This window comes from Schistocerca nitens, chromosome 3, assembly GCF_023898315.1.
Source record: "Schistocerca nitens isolate TAMUIC-IGC-003100 chromosome 3, iqSchNite1.1, whole genome shotgun sequence".
Taxonomy (NCBI): Eukaryota; Metazoa; Arthropoda; class Insecta; order Orthoptera; family Acrididae; genus Schistocerca; species Schistocerca nitens.
The window spans coordinates 194,603,218-194,628,865 of record NC_064616.1 but is presented as its reverse complement, the minus strand read 5'-3'; the positions used below and the strand labels follow the sequence as shown (position 1 = coordinate 194,628,865).

The 25,648-nt window shown below is 38.9% G+C and overlaps 1 protein-coding gene across 1 annotated transcript in view; it reads left to right on the top strand.

The window, feature by feature from the left end:
* Nucleotides 1–25,648, top strand: part of LOC126249144 (calcium/calmodulin-dependent protein kinase type 1-like) — a 481,462-nt gene that overhangs the window by 410,584 nt on the left and 45,230 nt on the right. Inside the window, exons 3-5 of the mRNA XM_049950797.1 lie at nt 2,859–2,997; nt 9,761–9,884; nt 16,447–16,587. Coding sequence (XP_049806754.1) covers nt 2,859–2,997; nt 9,761–9,884; nt 16,447–16,587 — 404 coding nt within the window. The remainder of the gene's footprint in view (nt 1–2,858; nt 2,998–9,760; nt 9,885–16,446; nt 16,588–25,648) is intronic.

Below are 25,648 nucleotides of genomic sequence, written 5' to 3'. Positions count from 1 at the left end.
GTTATCGTCAAGAGACAGGATTCCGACAGCAAACGGCATAGCCGACAGTGGAAACATCCCTCATCTCCACCGCCAAAGAAGTCCAAAGCTATTCACTCAAGGTTTTGTAGGGTCATGATGACCTCCTTCGACTGCAAGGACCCTCTGCTCGTCGGGTTCGTCGAGCTTGGAACCACAGTCAATGCATAGCGCTATGAGGACACTTTGCAGAAACTGCGAGGCGCCATAAAGTCAAAACGTTCAGGAGTGCTGTCCGACGGAAACATCCTGTTGTATGATGACGCACGCCCGCACACTGCCAATCGGATGAAGGCTAGACTTCAGCGATGTGGTTGGGAAACACTGCAACATTCTCTGTAGAGCCTGGATATTTCAGCGTGTGATTGTCACATCTTTGGCGACCTGAAGAAAGACATGCGTAGACGTCGGTTTCAGTCAGACGAGGGAATGCAAGAGTGAATGCGGTTGTGGTCTCGTCAGCGGCCGACCAAGTTCTTCAAAACAGGGAATGATAGATCGTCTCCCGGCGGGATAAAATATTATCCCACGGACAATGAAACACTGGAGTAACAGTATGGTAAGATTTAGTGAGATGTTCATGTTGCGACACTTTCCATTCAGTGAAGTTCAATGACTGCCATGTGTGCGACAATATACAGGGTGGTCCATTGATCGTGACCGGGCCAAATATCTCACGAAATAAGCGTCAAACGAAAAAATTACAAACAACGAAACTTGTCTAGCTTGAAGGGGGAAACCAGATGGGGCTATGGTTGGCCCGCTAGATGGCGCTGCCATAGGTCAAACGGATATCAACTGAATTTTTTTAAATAGGAACCCCCATTTTATTATTACATATTCGTGTAGTACGTAAGGAAATATGAATGTTTTAGTTGGACCACTTTTTTCGCTTTGTGATAGATGGCGCTGTAACAGTCACAAATGTATAAGTACGTGATATCACGTAACATTCCGCCAGTGCTGACGGTATTTGCTTAGTGATACATTACCCGTGTTAAAGTGGGCCGTTTACCAATTGCGCAAAAGGTCGATATCGTGTTGATGTGTGGCTATTGTGGTCAAAATGCCCAACGGGCGTGTGCTATGTATGCTGCTCGGTATCTTGGACGACATCAGCCAAGTGTCCGGACCGTTCGCCGGGTAGTTACGTTATCTAAGGAAACAGGAAGTGTGCAACCACATGTGAAACGTCAACCACGACCTGCAACAAATGATGATGCCCAAGTAGGTGTTTTAGCTGCTGTCGCGGCTAAGCCGCACATCAGTAGCAGACAAATTGCGCGAGAATCGGGAATCTCAAAAACGTCGGTGTTGAGAATGCTACATCAACATCGATTGCACCCGTACCATATTTCTATGCACCAGGAATCGCATGGTGACGACTTTGAACGTCGTGTACAGTTCTGCCACTGGGCACAAGAGAAATCACGGGACGATGACAGATTGTTTGCACGCATTCTATTTAGCGACGAAGCGTCTTTCGCTAACAGCGGTAACGTAAACCGGCATAATATGGACTATTGGGTAACGGAAAATCCACGATGGCTGCGACAAGTGGAACATCAGCGACCTTGGCGGGTTAATGTTTGGTGCGGCATTATGGGAGGAAGGATAATTGGCCCCCATTTTATCGATGTCAATCAAAATGGTGCAATGTATGCTGATTTCCTACGTAATGTTCTACCGATGTTACTACAAGATGTTTCACCGCATGACAGAATGGCGATGTACTTCCAACATGATGGATGTCCGGCACATAGCTCGCGTGCTGTTGAAGCGGTATTGAATTTCATGACAGGTGGATTGGTCGTCGAAGCACCATACCATGACCCGCACGTTCACCGGATCTGACGTCCCCGGATTTCTTTCTGTGGGGAAAGTTGAAGGATATTTGCTATCGTGATCCACCGACAACGCCTGACAACATGCGTCAGCGCATTATCAATGCATGTGCGAACATTACGGAAGGCGAACTACTCGCTGTTGAGAGGAATGTCGTTACACGTATTGCCAAATGCATTGAGGTTGACGGACATCATTTTGAGCATTTATTGCATTAATGTGGTATTTACAGGTAATCACGCTGTAAGAGCATGCGTTCTCAGAAATGATAAGTTCACAAAGGTACATGTATCACATTGGAACAACCGAAAGAAAATGTTCAAACGTACCTACGTTCTGTATTTTAATTTAAAAGACCTACCTGTTACCAACTGTTCGTCTAAAATTTTGAGTCATATGTTTGTGACTATTACAGCGCCATCTGTCACAAAGCGAAAAAAGTGGTCCAGCTAAAACATTCATATTTCTTTACGTACTACACGAATATGTAATAAAAAGTAGGGGTTCCTATTTAAAAAAACGCAGTTGATATCCGTTTGACCTATGGCAGCGCCATCTAGCGGGCCAACCATAGCGCCATCTGGTTTCCCCCTTCAAGCTAGACAAGTTTTGTTCTTTGTAGTTTTTTCGATTGACGCTTATTTCGTGAGATATTCGGCCCGGTGACGATCAATGGACCACCCTGTGTATTTCCAAATAACTGTGTTTTCGTTGTGTTTATGAGCTTACGGAAAATTGCAATGAGGATAATTGTTACATTTGCACCATTGTACGATAGGCTAATAATTTTAGATTTTGCGGATGGAACAAGATGCATTTCTTCAGTATAGTAGTAGTTAGATAGGATAAATCACTTTTGTAGTACTGTCATTGACATTTAATACTTTGTTTTAATGCTTGCGAAAGATGATGCTTGAAAATTCTGATGTAGTCTCTCATACGACTCACGCACTTTCGCAACTAATAAACTTATTTTTTCTCTCTCTCTCTTTCAGCGTTACTGGTGGGGAGCTATTTGATCGTATAGTGGAGAAAGGATCTTACACGGAGAAAGATGCGTCGGATCTTATACGACAAGTTTTGGAAGCTGTTGACTACATGCATGAACAGGGCGTAGTACATAGAGATTTGAAGGTATTTATATATTTTTTCAAGGTTGAAATTTGATTGTATTGCAATCCATTTTAGTTGCTGTATACAATAAGGTTTGGGTAAGTATAATAATTGGACAGGTTGAGTAAAAGTTAAAATCAGAAATTGTTACCGTGTTGCAAGACATTTCTCTGCAGACCGCTAGCTACAGGAATTGAGAGTCAAGGAGTAGTATGGATGCGCGATTGCAGTCGGAAACACCAACCTTTCGCAGGATGAATGGGAAGCTCAAAATCATTAGATTGTTGGAGTGATGCAGAACACATCTAGAAAATTTCGTATTATATCGTCAACTGGAAACATAATTTGCGCTTTTTTAGAAACTTTTGGCAGTAGTATATTAGTTAAAAAAATGATCTTTTCCAAATTTCAATGTCTATTTACGTGAAAAAAATGTGTGTTTTTGAGCATTTTCTGACGCCAACAACGATTCACACGACAGTCTTCACAGACCACTTTCAGGCGACTTCTTACTGTCTAATCAAACAAAGAAAAAAAAAAGGACTGCTTGGAGCGCTACGTCTCTTTTCTGGGGATATATGCCTCTTGATTTGAGGTGTGGACCAAACTCTGTGGTCGTATGGGCCACCAGCGTTGAACAGCTCTTCCGGATCTCGTCGTGCAAGATGGTCTTAGTACCGATTCATCGCGTCTTGCAGAACAGCTTGCGACCCACTTCGCGACCGCTTCGGCAACCTCTTTCTATCCAGCTATCTTTCTACTGCAGAAGCTACAAATTGGAGACATCCCCTTATGTTTCACTCTCTGTCAAGCTGAATCCTACAATGAACCCTTCACTGACAAGGAACTACTTCAGGCCCTGTGTCTCATCCCATGACACACACCCCTGGCCATAATTCAGTTCACAGCCAGATGATCCAACACTTGAATGTTGTCCAAAGGCAACATCTCTTCAGGGGCTTCAACCTTCTTTGGCTTCAAGGCGCCTACCGCCCACATTGGTGAGATGGCATAGTTGTCCCAATCATTGAGCCAGACAAGAACCCAACGTTTCTGGGTAGTTACTGACCGATTAGCCTGACCCATGTATTGTGTAAGTTGCTTGAAAGTATGGTGGCCCACAAATTATGCTGGGTTCTCGAATCCTGAGGCTTTTCGTCCCCCTATCAGTGTGGTTTCTGGAAGCGGAATCCACAACCGACCATCTGCATAAGTTGTAAACAGCTATCCGACAGGTTTTACTAAATGCCAACATATTGCAGCCTTTTTTGACCTGCATAAGGTGGACGACACTACTTGATATCATAACATTTTATTCACCCTCCATGAATGGGGCTTTGAAGACCCCCTATCAATTTTTATTCGTCAGTTCGTATCCCGCTAGGCATTTCACTCATCTCGCTACAGGACCAAGAAAACGGCGTCCCACAGGGCTCTGTGTTGAGTGTCACTCTCTTCCTTATCGTCATCAATAGGCTGTGGCATCTGTTGGGTCGCTGGGCACGACTGCATTGTATGTCGACGATTTTTGCGGCTGGTGCAGCTCCCACTCGGTAGCCTCTGCTGAACACCAGCTCAGAGGTGCCATCCAGTGGGCCTCTGTGTGAGCTCTTTCCCACAGTTTCCAATTCCCTCCTACGAAAACGAGGGTAATGCATTTCTGCCGTCGTACCTCAATTCATCTACACCCAGAGCTCTACTTAGCTACCCAGCACCTGGACAATGTAACACAGTCCCGTTTCTTGAGACTCCTTTCTGTTATAAAGCCAACTTGGCTGCCCCATATTCATAACCTGAACTGCTTGTGGAAACTTAATGTTCTCTGCTTCCTTGCCCACACATCATGTGGTGCAGATTGTGCCACTGTTATCCATATTGGCAAGGCCCTGGTTTCATCCCAACTGGACTATGGTTGCTCAGCAGCTCCTTCAGCTTTGAAACGGTTAGACCCTGTCCACTATTGTGGCATTTGTCTGGTCACTGGTGCCTTTGGAACTAGTTCGATAGACAGTATTCTTTCTGAAGTGGGGATCGTTGTTCTTCAGATTTGATGGTACCAGTTCTTAGTCTCCAATATGCAGTCATCATGCAATAATTCTCTGGTCATTCCATGTATCCCATTTTCTTTACAGACAAGGGGTGTCATAGTCCTGATTCCTGTCTTCAGGGAGATTACTGGTTGGAATGCGCCTCGCTTCCCTCTGCCAAGATATCTGTCCCCCTCTGTGCACTGTGCTCCCCACGTCTTCTTACACACCCATCATGGATGGTGCCCAGGCCATGGATTAAGACTGATCTCTTCCAAGATCCTAAAGTCTTGGTCGTACCATGATATTTTGACATCTGTTATGTCCAGTTCTTCAGGAGTTCCCAGGTTCTGCCAGCTTCTACATCAATGGTTCTAAAACTGTGGATCAGGTGGGACATGATTTTACATCTCCTGCCAGTGTGGAACAAAATTCATTGTCAGAAACACGTTGTGTTTTCACAGCAGAGCTGACAGTCATTAGGAGAGCCCTCCATTTTATTAAATGGGTCTCCCTTGACTGTGTTTTAATGTGTACTGACTCAATGAGCAGTCTCCTGGCTGTTGACCACTGGCATTCTTGCCACACTTTGGTCTCTGCTATTCGTGATCTTCTCACTGACTGTCATCATGCTGACTACTCGGTTGTCTTTTTCTGGGTCTTAAGCCATGTGCATATCCCAGGGAATGAACTGCCCAACCATTTGGGTAGAGGAGCACTTATTCACTCTTCATTTGCTTTACTGACTTCAGGTTCGGGTTTGCAGGTGCACATGAGATAACGGCTTGCTTGGAAATGGAAAAGATGTGTGGTGGGCTACTGCGCCATCTAATAAACTTGGCACAGTCAAGGATACTCCTGCAGCTTGGTGCTCTTCCTTGCACTTCCCCCAGAAGGAATTCATAGTCCCATGTCATCTCCACATCGGTCATATCAAGCTAACCTATAGTCTTCTGACTTTTCTTTTGTGTAACGAACCATCATCACATTGTGGTTGTGGAGCCTTTTCATATCTTGGCGGAATGCTCCTTCCTTTTGGCCCTGCATGCTAAGTATGTACTTCCAGATTCATTGCCTCTAATACTGGTACCCAGTTCACGGATGGTTGAACTGCTTCTCAGTTTTGTCTGTGAAAGTCGTTTTTATTCTCAGTTATAAGGTTTTAATCTACCTCCAGATAAGGGGGAGAGTGGTTCAGCATGGTGAATCTCCCACTGTAAACTGGGTCTGAGAGATCCCTGATCCTGCCTCCTTGACAAGGCTAAGCTGTCATCACTCTTTTATTCTGTTTTAATCGCTTTTAGATGTGGTTTGCCTCCTTTCTGCTGCACCCAGTTTTCCATTCTGTCACACTTTACTCTTAACTCCAATGGATCAGGGGTGGGACAGTCGCGGGTGGAATGTTTCCTATAACATGCAGCCACCCACCAGCTGACTTCCCTATCTCCTTCATCTTGCTTTTGTTATTGACATTTCTTATGACTCTTCTGAACAGATCAGATGACATTCTCAGTGAATGTCTCTACTTCTGGATGCCCCACTCTTGGATCGAGGGACTGATGACCTTGCTGTTTAGTACCTTAACCCCCAATCAATCAACCAACCATCTGTGCTAGTTTTTATTGTTCACTTATACCTAAGGCCCAAAATATCAGTTGATATAAAGGCATTTTTGAGACAGAACATATCACAATTCTGGTAGACACAGTGTTCTATGATCTTCTCCATGGGAATGTGCTGCAGCAGTGCTTTATCATATATGAGTTGAGCATGTTTTTGTATACCAAGGTCCTGTGTATAGTGTGTATAGGAGTGGCCATTCTGGTTGTAATACGGGAGCCAGCAGCTTTATGTAGTCAGCATTGTTACTATCTCAGTTTGGATGATACTATGCATAGAGCCAGTGTAAGCTGTGCTGCAACTGACATCATCTCATTCGGATGTGTGAAAATGTGTTTGTAAATAATCAGCTGGCATTTGCATTAAGGCAGGCACTGGACGTATTTAGGCAGATGTGACAAGTCATTTTACATGCAAGAAATATGAGTCACATAGATTGCAATATGATGTTCATAATTCACAATAATTCGTGAGTGAATAACAGAATTTTCTTGGTTTTGTACCGTCATTCTTCTTGATTAATTTCCCTAAATGAAAATGAGAATGAAGTTACTCTGTGTTATTAGCTTGAAATCGTATGTTGAATATGACGAAACCACCACCACCTCTTGTCATCTACTGCTCCTGTCTCCTCTATATTTTGCTTTTGGATATTTTCTAATATCATCTACCAAACTTCCATAAGGTCATTGTCTTCAATTTTTTTATCATGGAATCCAGCAGATTACTTTGTTGGCCCATCAACTATCTTGTTCACCTGATTACATGTCCTGTGCATCTCCACTTCATGTTCATTGTGGTCATAATTACATCATACATCCATACTTACATACATATATACATACATACATACATACATACATACATTCCACTCAGTTCCCTGCTCCAGTTTTTTTTTTTTTTTTTTTTTTTTTTTTTCCTGTCCTAGCAATTATTGAGATGCATCTCACCATTGCTCACAGAGTAAACATTAGGTTTTGGATGGTTTTTGTATTAAATGTTCATGTCCCAATGGCACAGGTTAAAACAGGTAATACACAATGATTTCAAAGTAACCTTTTAGAGACACCAGAAGGTTAGTTTTGAAAATTGATTTAGTTTTCCAAAAGGCCCTCCAGGCTGCTTTTCCTTTCTCTGTTTATATATTTTCTTGTCCATCCAGTAACTGTCTATAACTGCCTTAAATGTAAAAACACATCTATTTCTGTGACTTCATTGTTACTTTGTACTATTTTCTTACACAATGTCATCAGCAAAACAAAGATGGTTCAGTTTTGTTCCATTAACACATTTCTCCTCCACGTTCCCAGCTGAATAATCTGAAAATTTCCTCTAGGACTGCTGATAATACTTTTCTTGATATGGGGTCATCCTGCCTGACTCCTCTTACAGTTCTGAATTTCTCACTATCATGATGAAGTTTGATGGAAGCTGTAGACTTGATGTGCATGTTCTTCAGTGTATTAATGTAGAGTGAGTCATTACCTTTGTTTCAATGTCTGTACTGACTTCCCTTGAGAAACAGAACAAAAACATCCTCAGTATCTATTAATTCCAGACAAAGATGTAAGGCATGAAGTATTGTTCCACTTTTGCAGCATTTCTTCTGACTAAATTTTCCTCCAGCTTTAGTAATTTCTATTGAACTACCATTATTTCTACTGAACCTACTGCCTTCCCATTTTTGTTGCTCAAATGGCTTTAAACACTTCATCTCAAATTTTGTATGAAATACTATTCTCATTGCTGTCTATCTGTGGTCCATGTCTTCAACTACACAAACATTTAAAGAATCCTCAGAATGCTTGTACAGTGGTCTCTCTGTTGTTATTTGCTGTGCTATTTGCCATCTTAACTGATGATAGGTGATGTCTACATAACATTAACAACATATGCAGGACTCTGGCTTCAGATGCCAGAGACAGTGGTCATGTGTGTATGTGAGGTGTGTTTGCATGAATGTCGGTATGTGTTCTTTAATACAGAAAAAGGCCTTTTGGCTGAAGCTTACGTGTTTAGCAGTATTCTTGTCATGCCAGTCTGCAACTCAGTTGTCCACTATATGGTGAAATGCAGTCTTTTCACAATATTTTCATTATTGCATTCTGGATTTTCCATTGTTTGATAAAGATTCTCATAGCATTTACCAGTGACTGTATGGAAAACAGGACTCACAGGAACCACATCCTCAAAAAAAATAAATAAATAAATAAATAAATAAAATTAAAAAAAAAATGGCCCTACTACAAACGATGCTGTCAACCCACACCACAGCTACCTTTACAGAATGAAATGGTACTGATAGATGTGTAAGTGGATTTTCCATTGGTGGTGGTCTGCAGTTCTGTGTATTGACATGGCCTTGGAGATGGAGGCTGGCTTCATATGTCCACAGAATGTTCATGACTGTTTATTGTCCACTTTCATGCATGCAAGAAATTCCAGAGCAAATGTTCATCTTACTGGTAGGTCAACATGAAGCAACTCCTGAACATGGGTAGTTTTGTGTGTATAGAAATGCCAAATGTTTGATAGAATTTTAATTTCATAGGTTGTTGATCATTTAGCTAGATTCAGGCTAAGTATAATCATATGATGATTACCTTTGGATTATAAAGTTCAAAAATGTTTCACATTTATAAGTATTTTAATATTATAAACAGATGTACTCATGATTACCTTGTAGGTACCCTAACTACCAATCCCCTGTGCCTCCTGTGAAATTCAGTTCTTGGGGTACATCTTCTAGTGCACCAACTATGTTTTATACTATAATAGTGGCAATTTTAGAGCCTTCCTGTGGTCCAGTCCCTTCCCCAACTGTCCGCTTGAGCTCACGCTCCATCTGTGATATCAATATTGACGACATACTAAATATTGCCCTTTCTACCACCCTTTATTTAGGATGCAAACAATAACTGATGATGATGTAAAGACAGAAAAAAGTCATTTAGCTTTTCTGGATGTAGTTTCAGACACTGTACTACCATTAATCATACAAATCATCGTAACTTACAATAACTTTAAAAAATTGGTATTATGTTTGCTATAATATCAAAGTAATTATCTCAAATCCACTTTACAATTCCATTATGGTAGAATCTCTTATCCAGAATAAAAAGTTTGTTATGTTGCAGCCTGAAAATTTGCTATACTACAGTCCAGATGAAGACAGCAAAATTATGATAAGTGACTTTGGACTATCAAAGATGGAGGATTCTGGAATTATGGCTACTGCATGTGGCACACCTGGATATGTTGGTAAGTATGCACTGATATTGTTAAATGTTGACTGCTGACCCAGCACTTAGAGCCTTTGGTTTACCACATCACTTAGTCTTAAGCATTATGATCTTAAACTCTTTTGATGCTTCATGTTCACAGGCACCAGTTAATTATTATTACATAAGATGCTTTTTAACCTGAAACCAATTATAGATATAGGACTGCATAAAAAAGAAAATTGAAGGACAACATTGTGTATTTGAAACAAACTTATAACTCAGAGAAAGAATTAATGAAACAAACATAAAAGAGAATAGTTTGATAAACCTAGGAACAGTGTTTATTGTTTAGAGCTGTGGTTTCACTCCAAAAGGAAAACATTATTTAAAGGGCATTTTCCATGTAAGCTAATTACAAAGCAGATACAAGCAACCTGGTAGAAACAGAAGCCAGAATGCAGCTTACACAGATAGACTACAATATATGAGAATATTATGAAGGAAAAAAGAATGAGAAATATGTATTGCAAGGGGAGAGAAGTGAAGAAAACAAAAAGCCCTAAGACATGTGCATATGCAGATCCAAGGATGGGAGTGAGGTGTGTCATGGAGGTAATCTGGTTCTACATTGCTCTGCTAACTTCAGGGAATAAGGAATACAGTAGCATGAAAATTAAAAAGTCTAAAATTCTACCAAAAAGATTGTATACAATCACAAGCTACATTTGGCACAAGTTGACAATATTGTTCTGTCAACAACTACTCTGACATTGGTTATGAGTCCACTGGTGCAAGTGGCATACCACAGAAAATTGAGTGAAACAAGACAGAAAGAGAAATAGCCTCCACTAAGGAGAAAATAACCATACCAGTGTTTGGATGCTGCATCCATTCTAAATTGAGATATACTGAAATAAGTAACCTGGTATAGAAAAACAGTTAAGACAACTCAAAGCAAACGAGGGGCTGGGTCTGAGCAGAATTTATAAGGAATCAGAATTTATAAGGAATCTCTCACATAACATATATTTCTGTTTGACTATAAAGGTGTGCACATTGCTCTTGTTTAAAAAATAAGCTAAGAGAATTAATACACAGAATTTCAGGTCAATAGTTCCAACATCCAGATGGATCATAGAGAATATTTTAAGCTCAAAAAGTATGATGTTCCAGTATGGAAAAAAGCTTTACTCAAAGAATGTGCATGGATTAAAAGAGTTCATGTGAAACAGAGTTTGCCTTATTCCCAGAGCATATCTTACAAACAGACACACAGATGAAGATCACCAAGTTGTCAACTAATAACCAAGTTACAATCAGACAGATGTACCATTAGCTTGATGATTATTTTTATCAGTACAACCCAGTATGTTATATTGGTTGACTAATATTTTCACTAGACATTAACAATTTATCAGATAGATTCAGCATCACTTTCAGATTCTTCACTTACGATACTATTGTCTGCAGGAAAATATTATTGTTGGATGATTGTAAGGGAATGCAGAAAGACTTGGACAGAATTTACACTTGATATGAAGGATGAAAGTTTCCTTTAAATGTAGATAAATAAAATATAATGCCAATAACAAAAGAAATAACCTTCTAGTATCCTGTTGTTACTTACAAGTGCAACATGACCAGTAGACTGAATACAGCTTTATTCCACAGAACCATGAACAACTTAAACACAGTATTTAAGTAACATTCAGCAAGAACCAATTACGTACACAAAGAGCTGTAGCCATACACATAGAGAACTGAGGTTGGACATAGCTTGGCTAGCCTTAAATAGACTGGGGCCCGGGGCAGACTGTGACTCTCTCTCTCTCTCTCTCTCTCTCTCTCTCTCTCTCTCTCTCTCTCTCTGTGTGTGTGTGTGTGTGTGTGTGTGTGTGTGTGTGTGTGAATTTGCAGAAGAAGTTCTTATGGCTGAAGGATGCTGACAAAACTGTGCTGCATCTATAAGAGAAATGCCGTAAAAAAGCTTGTGTGAGCAATTCTAGGAGTACTGCTCCAGTATCTTGAGTCCCTGTTAAGTAAGCATGAAACTAGACATTAAATTAATTCAGAGGTAAACCACATACAGATGTTTAACAAAGTTGCTCAGAGAATCTGAATGGGGATCTTCGGAAGAAAGAAAACACTGTTCTCACAAGATTTTGTTGGATAAATTTAGAAAGTGTATGTTGAAGGAAGATGGTGTGACAACTCTGCTGCTACTATTGTATACATCGTGTAATGATCATGAGAATAATACAAGAGATATTAGAGTCCTTTGGAGGCATATGGATAAACCCTTCACCCTTGCTCATTATGTGAATGCAATACATCGGAAAACTGCTAATGTTTGTATGAAGTATCTTTCCCCATCCACTACGCAAGGGCAGCAGAATGAACTTAGATTCCTGTTTTATCATTTTTTTTTAATTTTCCTGTAATGCAGACATGAGAAACTTGTCAGCAGGTGTGTAAAACTGACTAAAAACCACACTCAGGCTGTGTGCAGCATCAACAGTTGTTAATCCGGCATGCAGATGCAACCTGTGTGTCGGTCACATTGGTGCCTTGCTAGGCAGTGTGCTGCATTTCAAACCATATTGACAAGTCCTACTAACACTTCACCATGTACTGCATATGTGTCATCACTGTTGTACAGAAATGTGTACACTGTCCTGTTCTAAATTAATGACTGGACCGTTCCCATGACTGTAGTCAATAATTATTTTAAAAATATTATTTACTCACATCTTTCTAAACTATAGCACAAGTTTCATCTGCATAAACAGCCACCAATGATTAATATATATACAAGTATAGATGCTTCTGTTGTACAAGAAAAAAGTGGTGGACTCAAAAATAAATGGTGCACAATTTCACAATGATCTTCACCCCAACATCTCCACCTCACACTACCTTCAAATTCAGACAAATTCTGCAGTTTCTTTGCTAAGTATAATATTAACCAGTTGCTTGGTACAACATGAATTCCATAAAATTTTGATTTTACTACCAAAATACACTGCCTAGCAAACAAAAGCTAAGTACCCAAAAGTTGTGGTCAGATGGCAGTGAAACTTCACACATGTACATACCATGTATATGATTAGAGTTGCAGTTCTCTGTGACTGATAGAACGGCCACTTGAGTGCATTAGTGTTGTTCATGTTTGGTGTTACCAGACCTAGTAGTTGTATAAGGTGCATGAGCAGCGTCATATTTGAATGATCACTGTGAAGGATGTGTAGATGCCATGTACTCATGGCAGCAATATCAGCATCTGATAGTTTGAAATTGGCTTCATTGTGGGTCTCCATTTTGCCAGATGGTTGAATTGTGCAATGTCAAGATTTGTGGGGCATTTTAATGTGACAGTGGCCCAGTGTTGGTCTGCATTGGAATGTGGGGACAGGTGTACTTATTGTCAAGTTTCTGGTCAACTACATCTGAGCGTCACAAGGAAAGATCACTGTATTGTTCACCAAGCACACTGTAACCCCTTCACACCTGTATCAGCCATCCCAGAAGCATGGACTGTTGGGGAATGGTGTCACATTGTGTTCAGTGATGAATCACAGTTCTTCAGTACCAAAGATGGCTGTTGCCATAAAAAATGGTGGTGACATTCTTCACATGTGTTGGAGAGGCACAGTGGTGTTACTCCTAGTGTCATGGTGTGGGGCACCATTGGTTATGACTTCAGGTCACAGCTGGTAGTGATTGGGGGAACTGTGGTGACACAACATTACATCAAGGACATCCTACTTCCTCATGTTAAATCTCATGCACCAGTATCATGGTGTCATTTTTCAACAGGACAATGGTTGTCCACACGACATGTGTGTCTATGAACTGTCTGCATCATGTTGAGTTACTTCTGTGGCCAGCAAGATCCCTAGATCTGTCCCCAATAGAACAGACTAGCTCGGGCATCAACTCCATTGTAGTGACAGCATCAGGGATGTTAAGAACCAGTTACAAAAGTCCCCGCTTGCCTCTGGACAGGATACAATTACTCTATAACACTCTTCCCAGAATTCGTACCTGTATCCAGATCAGAGGAGGTGCAATGTCATACTGATAAGTATACTCATATTCCCAAGTTCTTTCTAAATTTGACTTGATTTTGTAATCACTGAAATAACATCACATAACCTCCCAACTCATGAAGTTTCATTTTATTTCCTACTCTCTTCTGGGTGCTTCACATTTTTCATCAGGTAGTGTATTATGATTTATACAGTTGTTTCCTTTCCGCATGTCACAGAATTCAGCAGCTAGTGATAGTTTCTTTTTTATTATTGCAGTATTTGGTAAGAGAAAGGATGAATTCTTCAATAGTTGAATTACAGATAGCTGCTATGTTAGAGAGAGATAGAGAGAGAACATAATGGCAAAGGAACAGTTTGGTGTGTCTCAAGGATGTGATGGTATCAGACCTTGTACTGTCCATAAACAAAAGTTAAGTGCATGATGCAATAAGAATGCAGTACCAGTTCACTTGATTGCAGCCACACCCTAGGTGCCTGGTGCATGTGACACACCATCTCAGAGATTATGGAGGCTCTGTGCTTTTTACACACCATCATGTAAATTTGCACCATTAATATATTTATTAAAAAATTGTTTAGAGTTTAACTTCCTGTTGAAGACAAAGCTACCAGAGACAGAGCCAAATCTCAGGTTGAGGAAGGACATGGAAGGAAAATGGCTATGTTTATTTCAGAGGGACAATTCTGGTATTTGCTTTAAGTAATATAGAAACATAATAACAGCTTGTCTCTGACTTCAGTGAATACAGAACACGGAGATTAACATAGGGACACCTCCAGTTGGTACTAGGGGCATGGAAAAATATCACCCCTGGGGCGCATTAGTTCTGGCACATGTTGGTAGGTGTTGATGGCAGGATAAAAGTAAATAGAAAATCACTTCAGGCAGTGCATCCAACTTACATGGGGCATGTTTATAAGAGTCAGATGGAGCCTTTGATATGTCTGTTATTTTCTCTCAGTAGCAAATTGTGCAGATAGATAATATGTACATCTGTTTGTTCACCTGCACCACCACATTACTCCCCAATTGTGTTGTTAGGAGAGTATAATGAATAATGCGCAGATATGAGGGTGTTTGTGAGCCCCTCCCCCCAACTTCAGTCATATTGAGAACATGCTTTGGACTCAGTCTTAACCAATCACCATGAGTTGCGGGTGGCAGGTGAGTATCCTGGGTTGGGATAACCTTTTTGTTGTCCCATGGGACAGAAAATCAATTTTGTAATTGAGAATGAAACCTTCAGTCTGAAGCAGAGTGTGCAGTGATATGAAACTTTCTGGCAAATTAAAACTATGTGCCAGGCTGAGAATTGAACTCAGGAAATATGCGTTTCATGGGCAAGTGCTCTTTAACTTGCCAGGAAATTTCATATCAGCACACACTCTGCTGTAGAGTTAAAGCTTCATTCTGGAAACAACCCCCCCCCCCCACTCCCATATTTTAGCTAAGCCATGACTCTGTTTCACAGGAGGACTTCTACAAAGTTTAGAAGGTAGGAGGTGATGTACTGGCATAAGGAAAGCTGTGAGGACTGGTCATGATTCATGCTTGGGTAGCTCAGTTGGTAGAGCACATTCCTGTAAAAGGCAAAGGTCCTGAGTTTGAGTCGTGGTCTGGCACATAGTTTTACTCTGCCAGGAAGTTTCAGTTTTTTAATTACTGGCATCTGCCCTGTCACCTTTCTTCAAGTTTAACAGTGCCATTCTTTAATGTCTAATGAATATGCTGACATTTTGACATATTAACTAGTTTTCTTAATTTATTACCTATTAAAGGAGAACAACGCCAGAAAGAGAAAGCACTGATCCACTAAAGTAATTTCTTAAGGATTTTATAATAATTATTCTGAACTGAAATAGTTAGGGACACTTTGTTCTAAATTGAGACATATTCTTGATAGGAAAGATGATTACCAGGTGAATGAGAAGTTATGTGGAGAATTGAAGGTTTAATCTGTTAATCTAAAAGACAGCAGGTTGTTAAATCAGTTTCTGGATGTACATATTGCAGTTTCAGGAACATGAAAATTTGTGTATCCTTATGTCTAAGTTATAAATGACAGTTACCGTAAAGAAGGCATATTAAGTTGGAGACGGATTAAATAAAAGACACTTACACAAAGCTTTCAGCCACAGCCTTCAGAAGCAAAAGAGAAACACTCACCATTCATACATAGCACCTAGCACACCTCACGCACACATGACCACCACTTCCAGCAGCTCAGGCCAGCAATCTATCTTTCCCTACATTACTGATATTCCTACCTGGAGTTTCCATTGCTTTACTTCATAAATGAGAGTGTCAAAAATAGAATGTAAAACCTGTTTACATCTTAGTAAGGCCACCTTAGTGCTACTGTATTATAACTACTATGTGTACCAACAGTGGCAGTTTTAGTGGTGGTGATAGGTGCTGGTATGTGCACACCACAAAGCCCATCTACATTACAAAAAAAGTTCAACCTGATTTCTAAGCAGGACTTGTATAAAGATATGATTTATCATATTATAAGTAGATTGTAATAATTGTTGTTCTTGTTTCAGCTCCTGAAGTTCTGGCTCAGAAACCCTACGGGAAAGCTGTAGATGTGTGGAGTATAGGTGTAATTTCATACATTCTACTCTGTGGCTATCCACCATTTTATGATGAAAATGATGCAAATTTATTTGCACAGATTCTCAAAGGTAATACTCCTGAATTGAGAAGAGTCACATGGGAATTCTTATTTTTTTCTGTCTGATGGATAAGTGTGTGTCAGATTATAAAAGTTACTTCACTTTGTATTGTGGTACAAATCATATGTTCTTACTATGTTTATATGGATGAATCACATTTTATGTTTGTGTGTGTGTGTGTGTGTGTGTGTGTGTTTGTGCATTTAATTTCAGTGTGTCTTCTGTTAGGCGATTGGTGATTTATTCATGGCCAATCTTGTATTTTCCATAATTTTATTCACATTTAAAGTCCGAATGCAAAGGGGGACAGAAACAGATGCAATTGGAGAAATGTACAGGAAGGAAAATGTTGTGTGTCAAATTGTAAGTGAAAGTGTAGTAGTAATGAAAATCTTTTACTTGGGTGTGTCTACAGTTACTGGAAAGATGAGTACCAACCAACAGAGTAAGTGGAGAAACACTATGCAAAAGCAGTAATCAATGGACTGAAGAGGGAATAATGACAGGAAGGTTACTTGGAAGGGACATTGTGAAAAGAAGGGACTGGAGTAGGAAGAGAAAAAATGAATTGAGTAACTTCGGTATGTAAGCAGGAAAATGAGGAGTTGGGATATTTTCCAGGCCAGCATAAGCTGTAAACCTAAAAGTATCCTCATTTATGCTTTAAAAACATTCCATTGTTTACCTCTTGTATGTAGAATTACACAGAATGTTGAACATCGATGTAGTTAATTTCAGTCTCTATGTCATTTGATGGTATCTCTTATTCCTAAATAACAATAATAATAATAATTATTATTATTGTTGTTGTTGTTGTTGTTGTTGTTTTATATTGGTTTGGACTACTGAGGACCACATGAAATAACTTATTTCTTCTTTCTTTCTTTTCTTCCTTTTTCTTTTCAGTAGGTTTTCATTCTTTCCCTGTGTTTTTCTCTTCTTGGTTTTGTCCATTTTTTACATGTCTTTTTCTTTGTTTCCTTGCAGAAGCCTTTGAAATTGTTTACTTTTCTCCAATTTCTGCCTCCATTATTTGCATTTCCCTCAGGTCTGCTTTAAGTTCTTTGATCCATGTGATTTAAATTTTTGGGTGTCTGTGAAAAAAGATAATTCTTTTTTCATGGAGCCTTTTTAGTTTTCCATAGAGTACAACTCTTCTTATCCTCATTGTGTCTAATACTGGTTCTATAATTTCATAAACTTCTTTATTGCTTCTTAATTTCTGTGTCCCATTGTCATATTTTAGTCCTACACTTTTCCTAATTATTTTCCTTTCCTTCTTTTCTATTTCACCTAATTATTTGGCTGTATTTAATGAAAGACAGTCTGAAGCATAAAAGCATCCTGGTCTATTGACAGTGTTGTAGTGCCAGAGTTCTGCATTTATTGAAATATATCTCTTGTTACATGGACTTTTTGTTAATTGAAAAGCCACATCCATTTTCTTTGCCCTTGATAAGTTAGCTTCTTTGACCAAAGCATTTGGTTGTGTTATTTCACCTAGAAATTTAAATTTTGTAAGCTTTGTTGTTCTTCTATAATCGGTTTCCATGTAGTTTTGGAGATTCCTTTGCAGCTCTCATATACAAGGGCATGTTGAAAAGTAATGCCTCTGAATTTTTTATGTGGAAACTCTTAAAGCTTTTTAAATAAGACAAATGTTATCAAAATTCTATGTCTTTATTTTCATGTCTACATATTTATTTCTCAACATAGTCACCCAGGCAGCACACACATTTCTCCCAATGAGAAACAGTTTGTTGATACTGTCACTGTAGAATGTTTGAATTTGTTGATGGAACTAGAACCTAACGCCTGCTTGCACAACTTCATCACTATCAAAATGAAGTCCTTTAGGGGGTTCTTTAAGTTCTGGAAACAGATGAAAATCAGTTGGGGTCAAGTCAGGACTATACTGAGGATGAGCAGTGACAGTGAACCGAAGGTGTCGGCTTGCTGCTGATGTCACACTGCTCATGTGTAGTCTGCTATTGTCATGCTGAAGGAGAGGATGCTTCAAGTGTGGATGAACTCTTTGAATTCTAAACTCAGTTACAGTGAGCTGTTTCTCATGCTCTGACATTGTTACATTTAGCACCTCCATGTCACATGCTACTATTCGGAGCCCTCTAGTTTAAGAGGGCTGCAAATATGTAGACATAAAGAATAAAGACATAGAATGTTAATAACATTTGTTTTGTTTTAAAAAAAACTGAGTTTTCACGTAAAAAATGTGGAGGCATTACTTTTCAACACATGCTCGTGATCTGATTTATCAAAAGATACACAATGGCTTGCTTCGAAGCTGTCTTGTTGCAACTTCTATAGATGCAGCTAAGACTGTAAGATAATATGCAAAAGCCAATCAATCAATTCTCAGATTATCCCCTTTTCTCCCAATTTTTATTTTTTAAATTCCTTCTTTTTCTGTTCTTTCCCTCCATTCCCTGATTACCTATTCTAGTGCACAACTGAACAGCAGTGGGGACAATCCATCTCCTTGACTTACACCAATTTTGGTCTTGAAAGCCTGTGAGGTTTCATCTAAAAATTTAATTTCGCATTTTGTATTTGTTTGTCTGTCTTTTATGATTGTCTAAGTTGATGTCACCCCTAAACTATTTTAAGGTGTTTAATAGCCTTTCAGTCAAATCATATGCGTTTTTGAAGTCTGCAGATGTTGTATAAATGCTTTTTCCCTCTCGTTCTTCTATACCTCATTATAAATTCCAGATTTAAAATTTTTTCTGCACAGGATTGTCCTTTTCTAAACCCTCCTAAGGACTCTCCTAACTGTCAACCCAGCTGGCTTTCCAGTCTGTTTTGTAATGCTCATGAAAGAATTTTGTAAGTCCGTAGAAGGAAGGAATTTCCTCTATAATTATGGTTGATATTCGTTTTATGGGGACTGCGCTGTGGTCCAAGACATAATTCTCTGCCTTGGACAGTGGTGTAATGCCCATAAAACAAATTCAGTAGTATTGAAAATACTGGCTGTGAAAACATGCATTCTATGATTCCTTTATTGTTGTTGGGGTCAGTTTTATTTCGTTTTTGTGGGTTGTATGAATTTATGCTGTTTTCCAATCTTCTGGTACTGATTCTGTTTCCCAAACTTTTTGAAAGACTCCATGTAGCTTCTTAACTTCTATTTCTTGCATTTTCCACATTTCAGCAGCTTCAGCTGTGCTGGAGCATTCAGAGTTATGTAAGTGCATTTCAGATTTTGTTCTAAAAATGTTATTATTAGTACATTTTGGTATTTGTGGCTTTTGTATTTTACTTACATGTTACTCTGCTTCTAGATCTATAACAGCATTTGCAAATGCAAGGTCAAAAACCTTCATACCACGTAAGTAAAACACTAAAAAAATTGATTTACATTAAGAAGGAACTGCATTCAGGCACTTGCTTTAAACTGTGAGGATACTGCAAACATCAAAACTGTGGGATGTTAAGCCCAGTTCGAAAGCAAAAACTAAATAGCAGGCCAAGTCTGCTAAAGACATTGATACACAGGTCAGAGTAGTAATACAAATCAAATCCATAGTAAAACAAGATCATTGCACTGTGTATGGAATAGTGATTGGCTTAATACAATAACAGTAAGTTACGTATTGCCATGTGGTCATGAAATTTATAAAGTGCAGTGAGTTAATATCTAGGATTATGTTTGCTGTTTAATAGTGTGTCTCAAAAGACGATATTGTATTACTTATGCTTAACAGCATGTTTGTCTCTGACCTGCTGTCAGTGCTGATATGCAGTTGTAGTAAAGATCTCGCCCTTTATATGCTACATAGGATTGTAGTGACCTGGGTGATACTGTGACCAACTGGGAAATGGTCCAGCTCTGCCAAAGGGGTCCAGCATCATATCAACAATGAGCCCATATGAGAAGGTGATGATTGTGAAGAGGAGATCAGCAAATATGCAGCACAGCACCAGTACTGTATTATGCCACATTGGTCCCTAGCATGAGGCATGTGCCTTGGTTGAAAATTGCCAGACAGGGAGCAGATTCAAAGCTAATTTAATTTTTTTTAATTTGAGACAGCAACTGCTGACATGCATCAAACCACTCAAACTTCACACACATCTGACGTATTTTTAGCAGATATGCAATTTGATCTGCCTTGGGTATAAATTTGCCACAGTAGTTGACTTTTTCCTTAAAAGATAGCAATTACTTGAGGCTTTTGGACATTGGTAATTTGATGATTGCTTCCAGATGGTCTGACATAGACTTGAGACTACCATTGCTATGCTTGTTGAGCCAACAACATAAACCATATAAAAAAAGAAAAACAGGTGAACAGCATCTGAAAGTTTTGCATGTGCTGTTTCCATGTTACAGCTGTTCCAAAAATATTGTGTACGTAATTAGTGCAATTTTAGGCATAAGCTGTATCAAGTGCTCAGTATAATACTGGAATATGGCCAGTGCACAGTGTGTGCCAAAAGGTAAGTGATTATACTGATATATAGCAAAGGGTATGTTCACCACTAATAAGTGTTACATCTGTGCATCTAGTAGCAACTGCAAGTATGGTTACACAAGGTCTATTTTGGAAAAGTACTGGCTCCAAGCCAGTCTCGCCAGTACTGCTTCAGGAAACTGGATTGATTTCAGATGAATTTATGATTGTGCATTGATAGTTGCCTTCAAATCACTTCAGATTCATGTGCTGCCATTAGTAAAGACCTCGAATACTTGGTTCTCTGTAGCTTGTAAATGTTTGTTAAAGGACATCTATGAAAAAAATTTTAAAAAGTTGAATAGCCAAATCAGTGTTTGGGTGTAGAATCCATCATCAGTGGCATTCACAGTTCATTGGTTTTGTAAATTACTGCTGTCAAACAGACACATTGGTCACACTGGACCCAACTTCTGTACCTGAGGTGATAAAAGTCATTCAAAACTCCTAATATCATGTCGGCCCTCCTTTTTGCCTGGTGTAGTCAGATTCTTTAATTGCCGTTGATGACATGTAGTGAAATAGGCTTTATAATGATGTCAAGATACATAAGAAGTTACTATGTTTGTTAGCATTTACATTAAAAGTACAAATTATTTATGTTACATTAAACAGTTGTACAGTATTGTAATCGTAGACTTAAAACTCAATTTCTATGTTGCAAGTATCCAAGAATTCTCTAAGACTTTAGTATGGATTGTCTATTTACCATTTGTGCAGTTTACTTTTAAAATTATTGAAAGGTGTATTGAGTGCAGTATGTGGTAATTTGTTAAATAATTTCAAACAGTCCACTTTGTGAGAGTTGTCTGTTTTTGTCAGCCCATGTCTAGGAATGTCAATATTCTCTTTGTTTCTCTCTGGTGTTCAATTCTGTTCTTTGCTGTTTGGCATATATCATTGATGCATAAATATAAAGATTTATCACTGTCATTATTTTCATCGTGATGAATAAGGGACAGCAGTGTTCCCTTGCACATTATTCGTAGCACCTTTTTCTGCATCAGTAGTACATCACTGACATGACATGAGTGGCCCCATAGTAACAGCCCGTAAGATATATGAGACTGAAAAAGTCCAAAATAAGCTGTTCTGAGATAATTGTTACTCACTAGATCAGAAAGTTTCCAGGTGAGATAGGACACCCTTGATAACTTTTGCAGACCTGGTTGATGTGGGTTGCCAGTTAAGTTTGGAATCAATGTGTATTCAAAGCAGTTTTATGGATTTTGCTTCTACCTCTTTAGCCTGTCACAATTACTGATGCTGAGTTTTCTCTGGATTACGTAGAAGTTTGTTAGCCGAGAACCAGTTTAGTGTTAAGGTGAAAGTGTCCTGTGACTTCTGGTGTAGCTTTGATAAATCTCAATCTGTGCTGATTAACATTGTGTCATCCGCATAGCAGATAACTGACTCAGGCCCAAAATGAGATCGCAAATCATTAATTGCAACAGTGAATAAGAAAGGACCAAGGACAGAGCCCTGAGGTACACCAGATGCGACACTATTCATAGAAGAGTGTCTATTTTGAATTGACACAAATTGTCTCCTGTTATTTAGATAAGACTTGATTATTTCTAACTCTGTATTATTTATACCATAATACTTTAGTTTGGCTAGTAGGATGTCAAAGGGGATCACAGATCACAAAGTGAGACTGTTTGTTTATTTTCAAATGCAGTTACTGGCTGATTAACTATTTCAAGGACTGCAGAGGTGGTATTTTTCCCTTGTCGAAAACAGTGCTGTCTATTATAGAGAAGGTCATACTTTTCAAAATAGTTGCTTAACTGTTTGTGGGACATTGCCTCAAATGTTTTGGAGAAGATTGGTACAATAGACACTGGTCTATAGTTTTCAGGAAGTTGTTTTTCCCCCTTTTTGTATATGGGTATAACTTTGGAAATTTTGACCTGTTCAGGGAAAACATGAATTTCTAATCATTTATTCATAATAAAACCAAATGGATTGCAAATGAGGTGTAGTGTCCTTTTTCTTATGTAGCTAGATAGCCAGTTGTAGTCCATGCTTTTCAAGTTCGAAAATTTTCTAACAATATTTATTATATCTGTGGGTGTGACGGGGTCCCAGTGAAATTCATGCCCTTTTAGGTGGCTGATCAGCAAGTATATCAATTGGTGATATGTCTGGCTGTTTAATTTTTGATTTTCATTCATTTACTGCAGTTGTAAAATATTTATTGAGCTCTTCTGGCTCAAGTAGAACATCTTGTGTTTGGGTAGAACTATGTTCTTATTTTACAATATCCCAAGCAGCCTTGCATTTGTTTGGGGCTCCTTCTATGTAATTTTCATAGGCAGCTTGTTTGGCTTCGTAATGTTTTCTTACATTTCAGGTAGTCTTTATAATAAGTATCATTTTGTTCTGTCCCACATTTGCCATTGTTTATATGTGTTTTGTACAGTGAAAGCATCTCTTCCTAGATACTAGCAAGGTCATCAGTGTACCATTTAAGCTTTTTACCTGTTCTGTTTGGTTTAGTACTGTTTCTTTTCATTGGTGAGCAAGGGTATCATAAGTCTGTATATGTCTTAAGCAAATTATTAAATAGAGTTTCAACAGTTGATTGGTCTGTGCCATATTCATAAACAAAGTCCCAGTTTACCTTTCTGAGAAAGTCTGTGAATAACTTAACATATTCTTCTTTCTGACTTCTAACCCATGTCATGCTTGGCTTCTTATCTGCAACTTTATAATTGTTATCTGACTGTGTATTACTGTTAGGTTAGGAACAGTGGACCATGATCTGCAAAACGTTCCTCTGCAATGCTTACACTTTATAGGTCTCTTGAAAAATTAACTTATTGTCCAAACAGGCATTTCCATCTGTCGGGCTATTGTTAGTATAATATAGACTCAATAATTTGAGTAGGTTTAAGAATGTTTTTGTGTTGAGTTCCTCTGTGTCTAGCAAGTCAATGTTGAAACCACCACATATCGCTACATTTGTTTTGAGTTTTAAGATTTTTCTCATCATCTATTCAAATTTCTCGAAAAATAAGTTAACATCACCATTTGGAGATCTATACAAACTAACAATTACAATATTTTGGCCTATCCTATTTTAGAGAATTGTATACATTGTCTGATAAATATTATGGCCCCTCCATTTTTTCCCTCGTTTCTACACATTATACCTGCCAGAATGTACTCGTTAGGTATGAACAAATCTACTTCATATTTTGTAAGCCAACATTCTGAGATACACAGTACATCACATTCTTTTATTTTACAAAAATGTTCCAGCTCTAACAGCTTGTTCCTAATGCTCCAAATGTTGACTTGCAGGATAGTAAGTGGGCCTACTTTACATCTATTTTGTTCCCTCTCTGAGCCATTAAGATCTTGTTCTTTTTACTTTTGTGTGTTTTAATTTCCTCTTCAGCTCTTTTAATTTCCTCTTCAACTCAATGTCGTTGGAAGTCCCCTGCAGAAATACTGAGCCATGTTGCCTCTATAGCTGTCCATAATTGCAAAAGTGTTGCAGGTGCAAGATTTTATGCATGAATTGACCTCTTGATTATGTTCCATAAATGTTTGATGGGATTCATGTAGGGCAATCTTGGTGGCCAAACCATTCACTCAAATTGTCCAGAATGTCCTTTAAACTAATTGTGAAAATTGTGGCCTGATGACATGTCACATTGCCATCCATAAAATTTGGAACGTTATTTGGGGAGATGAAGGTCATGAATGGCTGCAAATGGTCTCAAAGTGACCGAACATAAAAATTTCCAGTCAACAATCAGTTCAGTGGGACCAGAGGATCCAGTCCATTTCATGTAAACACAGTCCACACCATTATGAAACCACCAGAAGCTTACACAGTGCCTCGTTGACGTGGATCCATGGCTTTATAGGGTCTGTGCCACAGACAAACTCTATCATCAGCTCTTACCAAATGAAATCAGGACTCATCTGACCAGACCACAGTTTTCCAGTCATCTGGGGTCTACCGATATGGTCATGAGCCCAGGAGAGGCACTACAGGCAATTCCATGTTGTTAGCAAAGGCACTCACATTTGTTGTTTGCTGCCAAAGCCCATTAACATCAAATTTTGCCACACTGTCCTAATGGATACATTTGTCTTATGTCCCACACTGATTTCTGTGGTTATTTCATGCAGTGTTGCTTGGCTACTCTATCAAATGCTGCTACTTTTAGTCATTAAATGGAGGCTGTTGGCCACTGTGTTGTCTGTGATGAGAGGTAATGGCTAAAATTTGGTATTCTCGTCACACTCATGATGCTGTGGCTTGCAGAAAATTGAATTCCCTGATAATTTCCAAAATGGAATGTCTGAGGCACCTAGTTCCAACTACCATTCCACATTCAAATTTTGTTAATTCCCGTCGTGTGGCCATAATCATATTGGAAACCTTTTCACATGAGTCACCTGAGTACAGCTCCACCAATGCACTGCCCATTTATACCTTGTGTACGCAATACTACCGTCATCTGTATAATTGCATTTCGTTACCCCATGACTTTTGTCATCTTAGTGTGTAATATAAATATGGAACAGACAGTTCTATGTTCACATTGTATGACAGTTGTGTCCTATGTGAC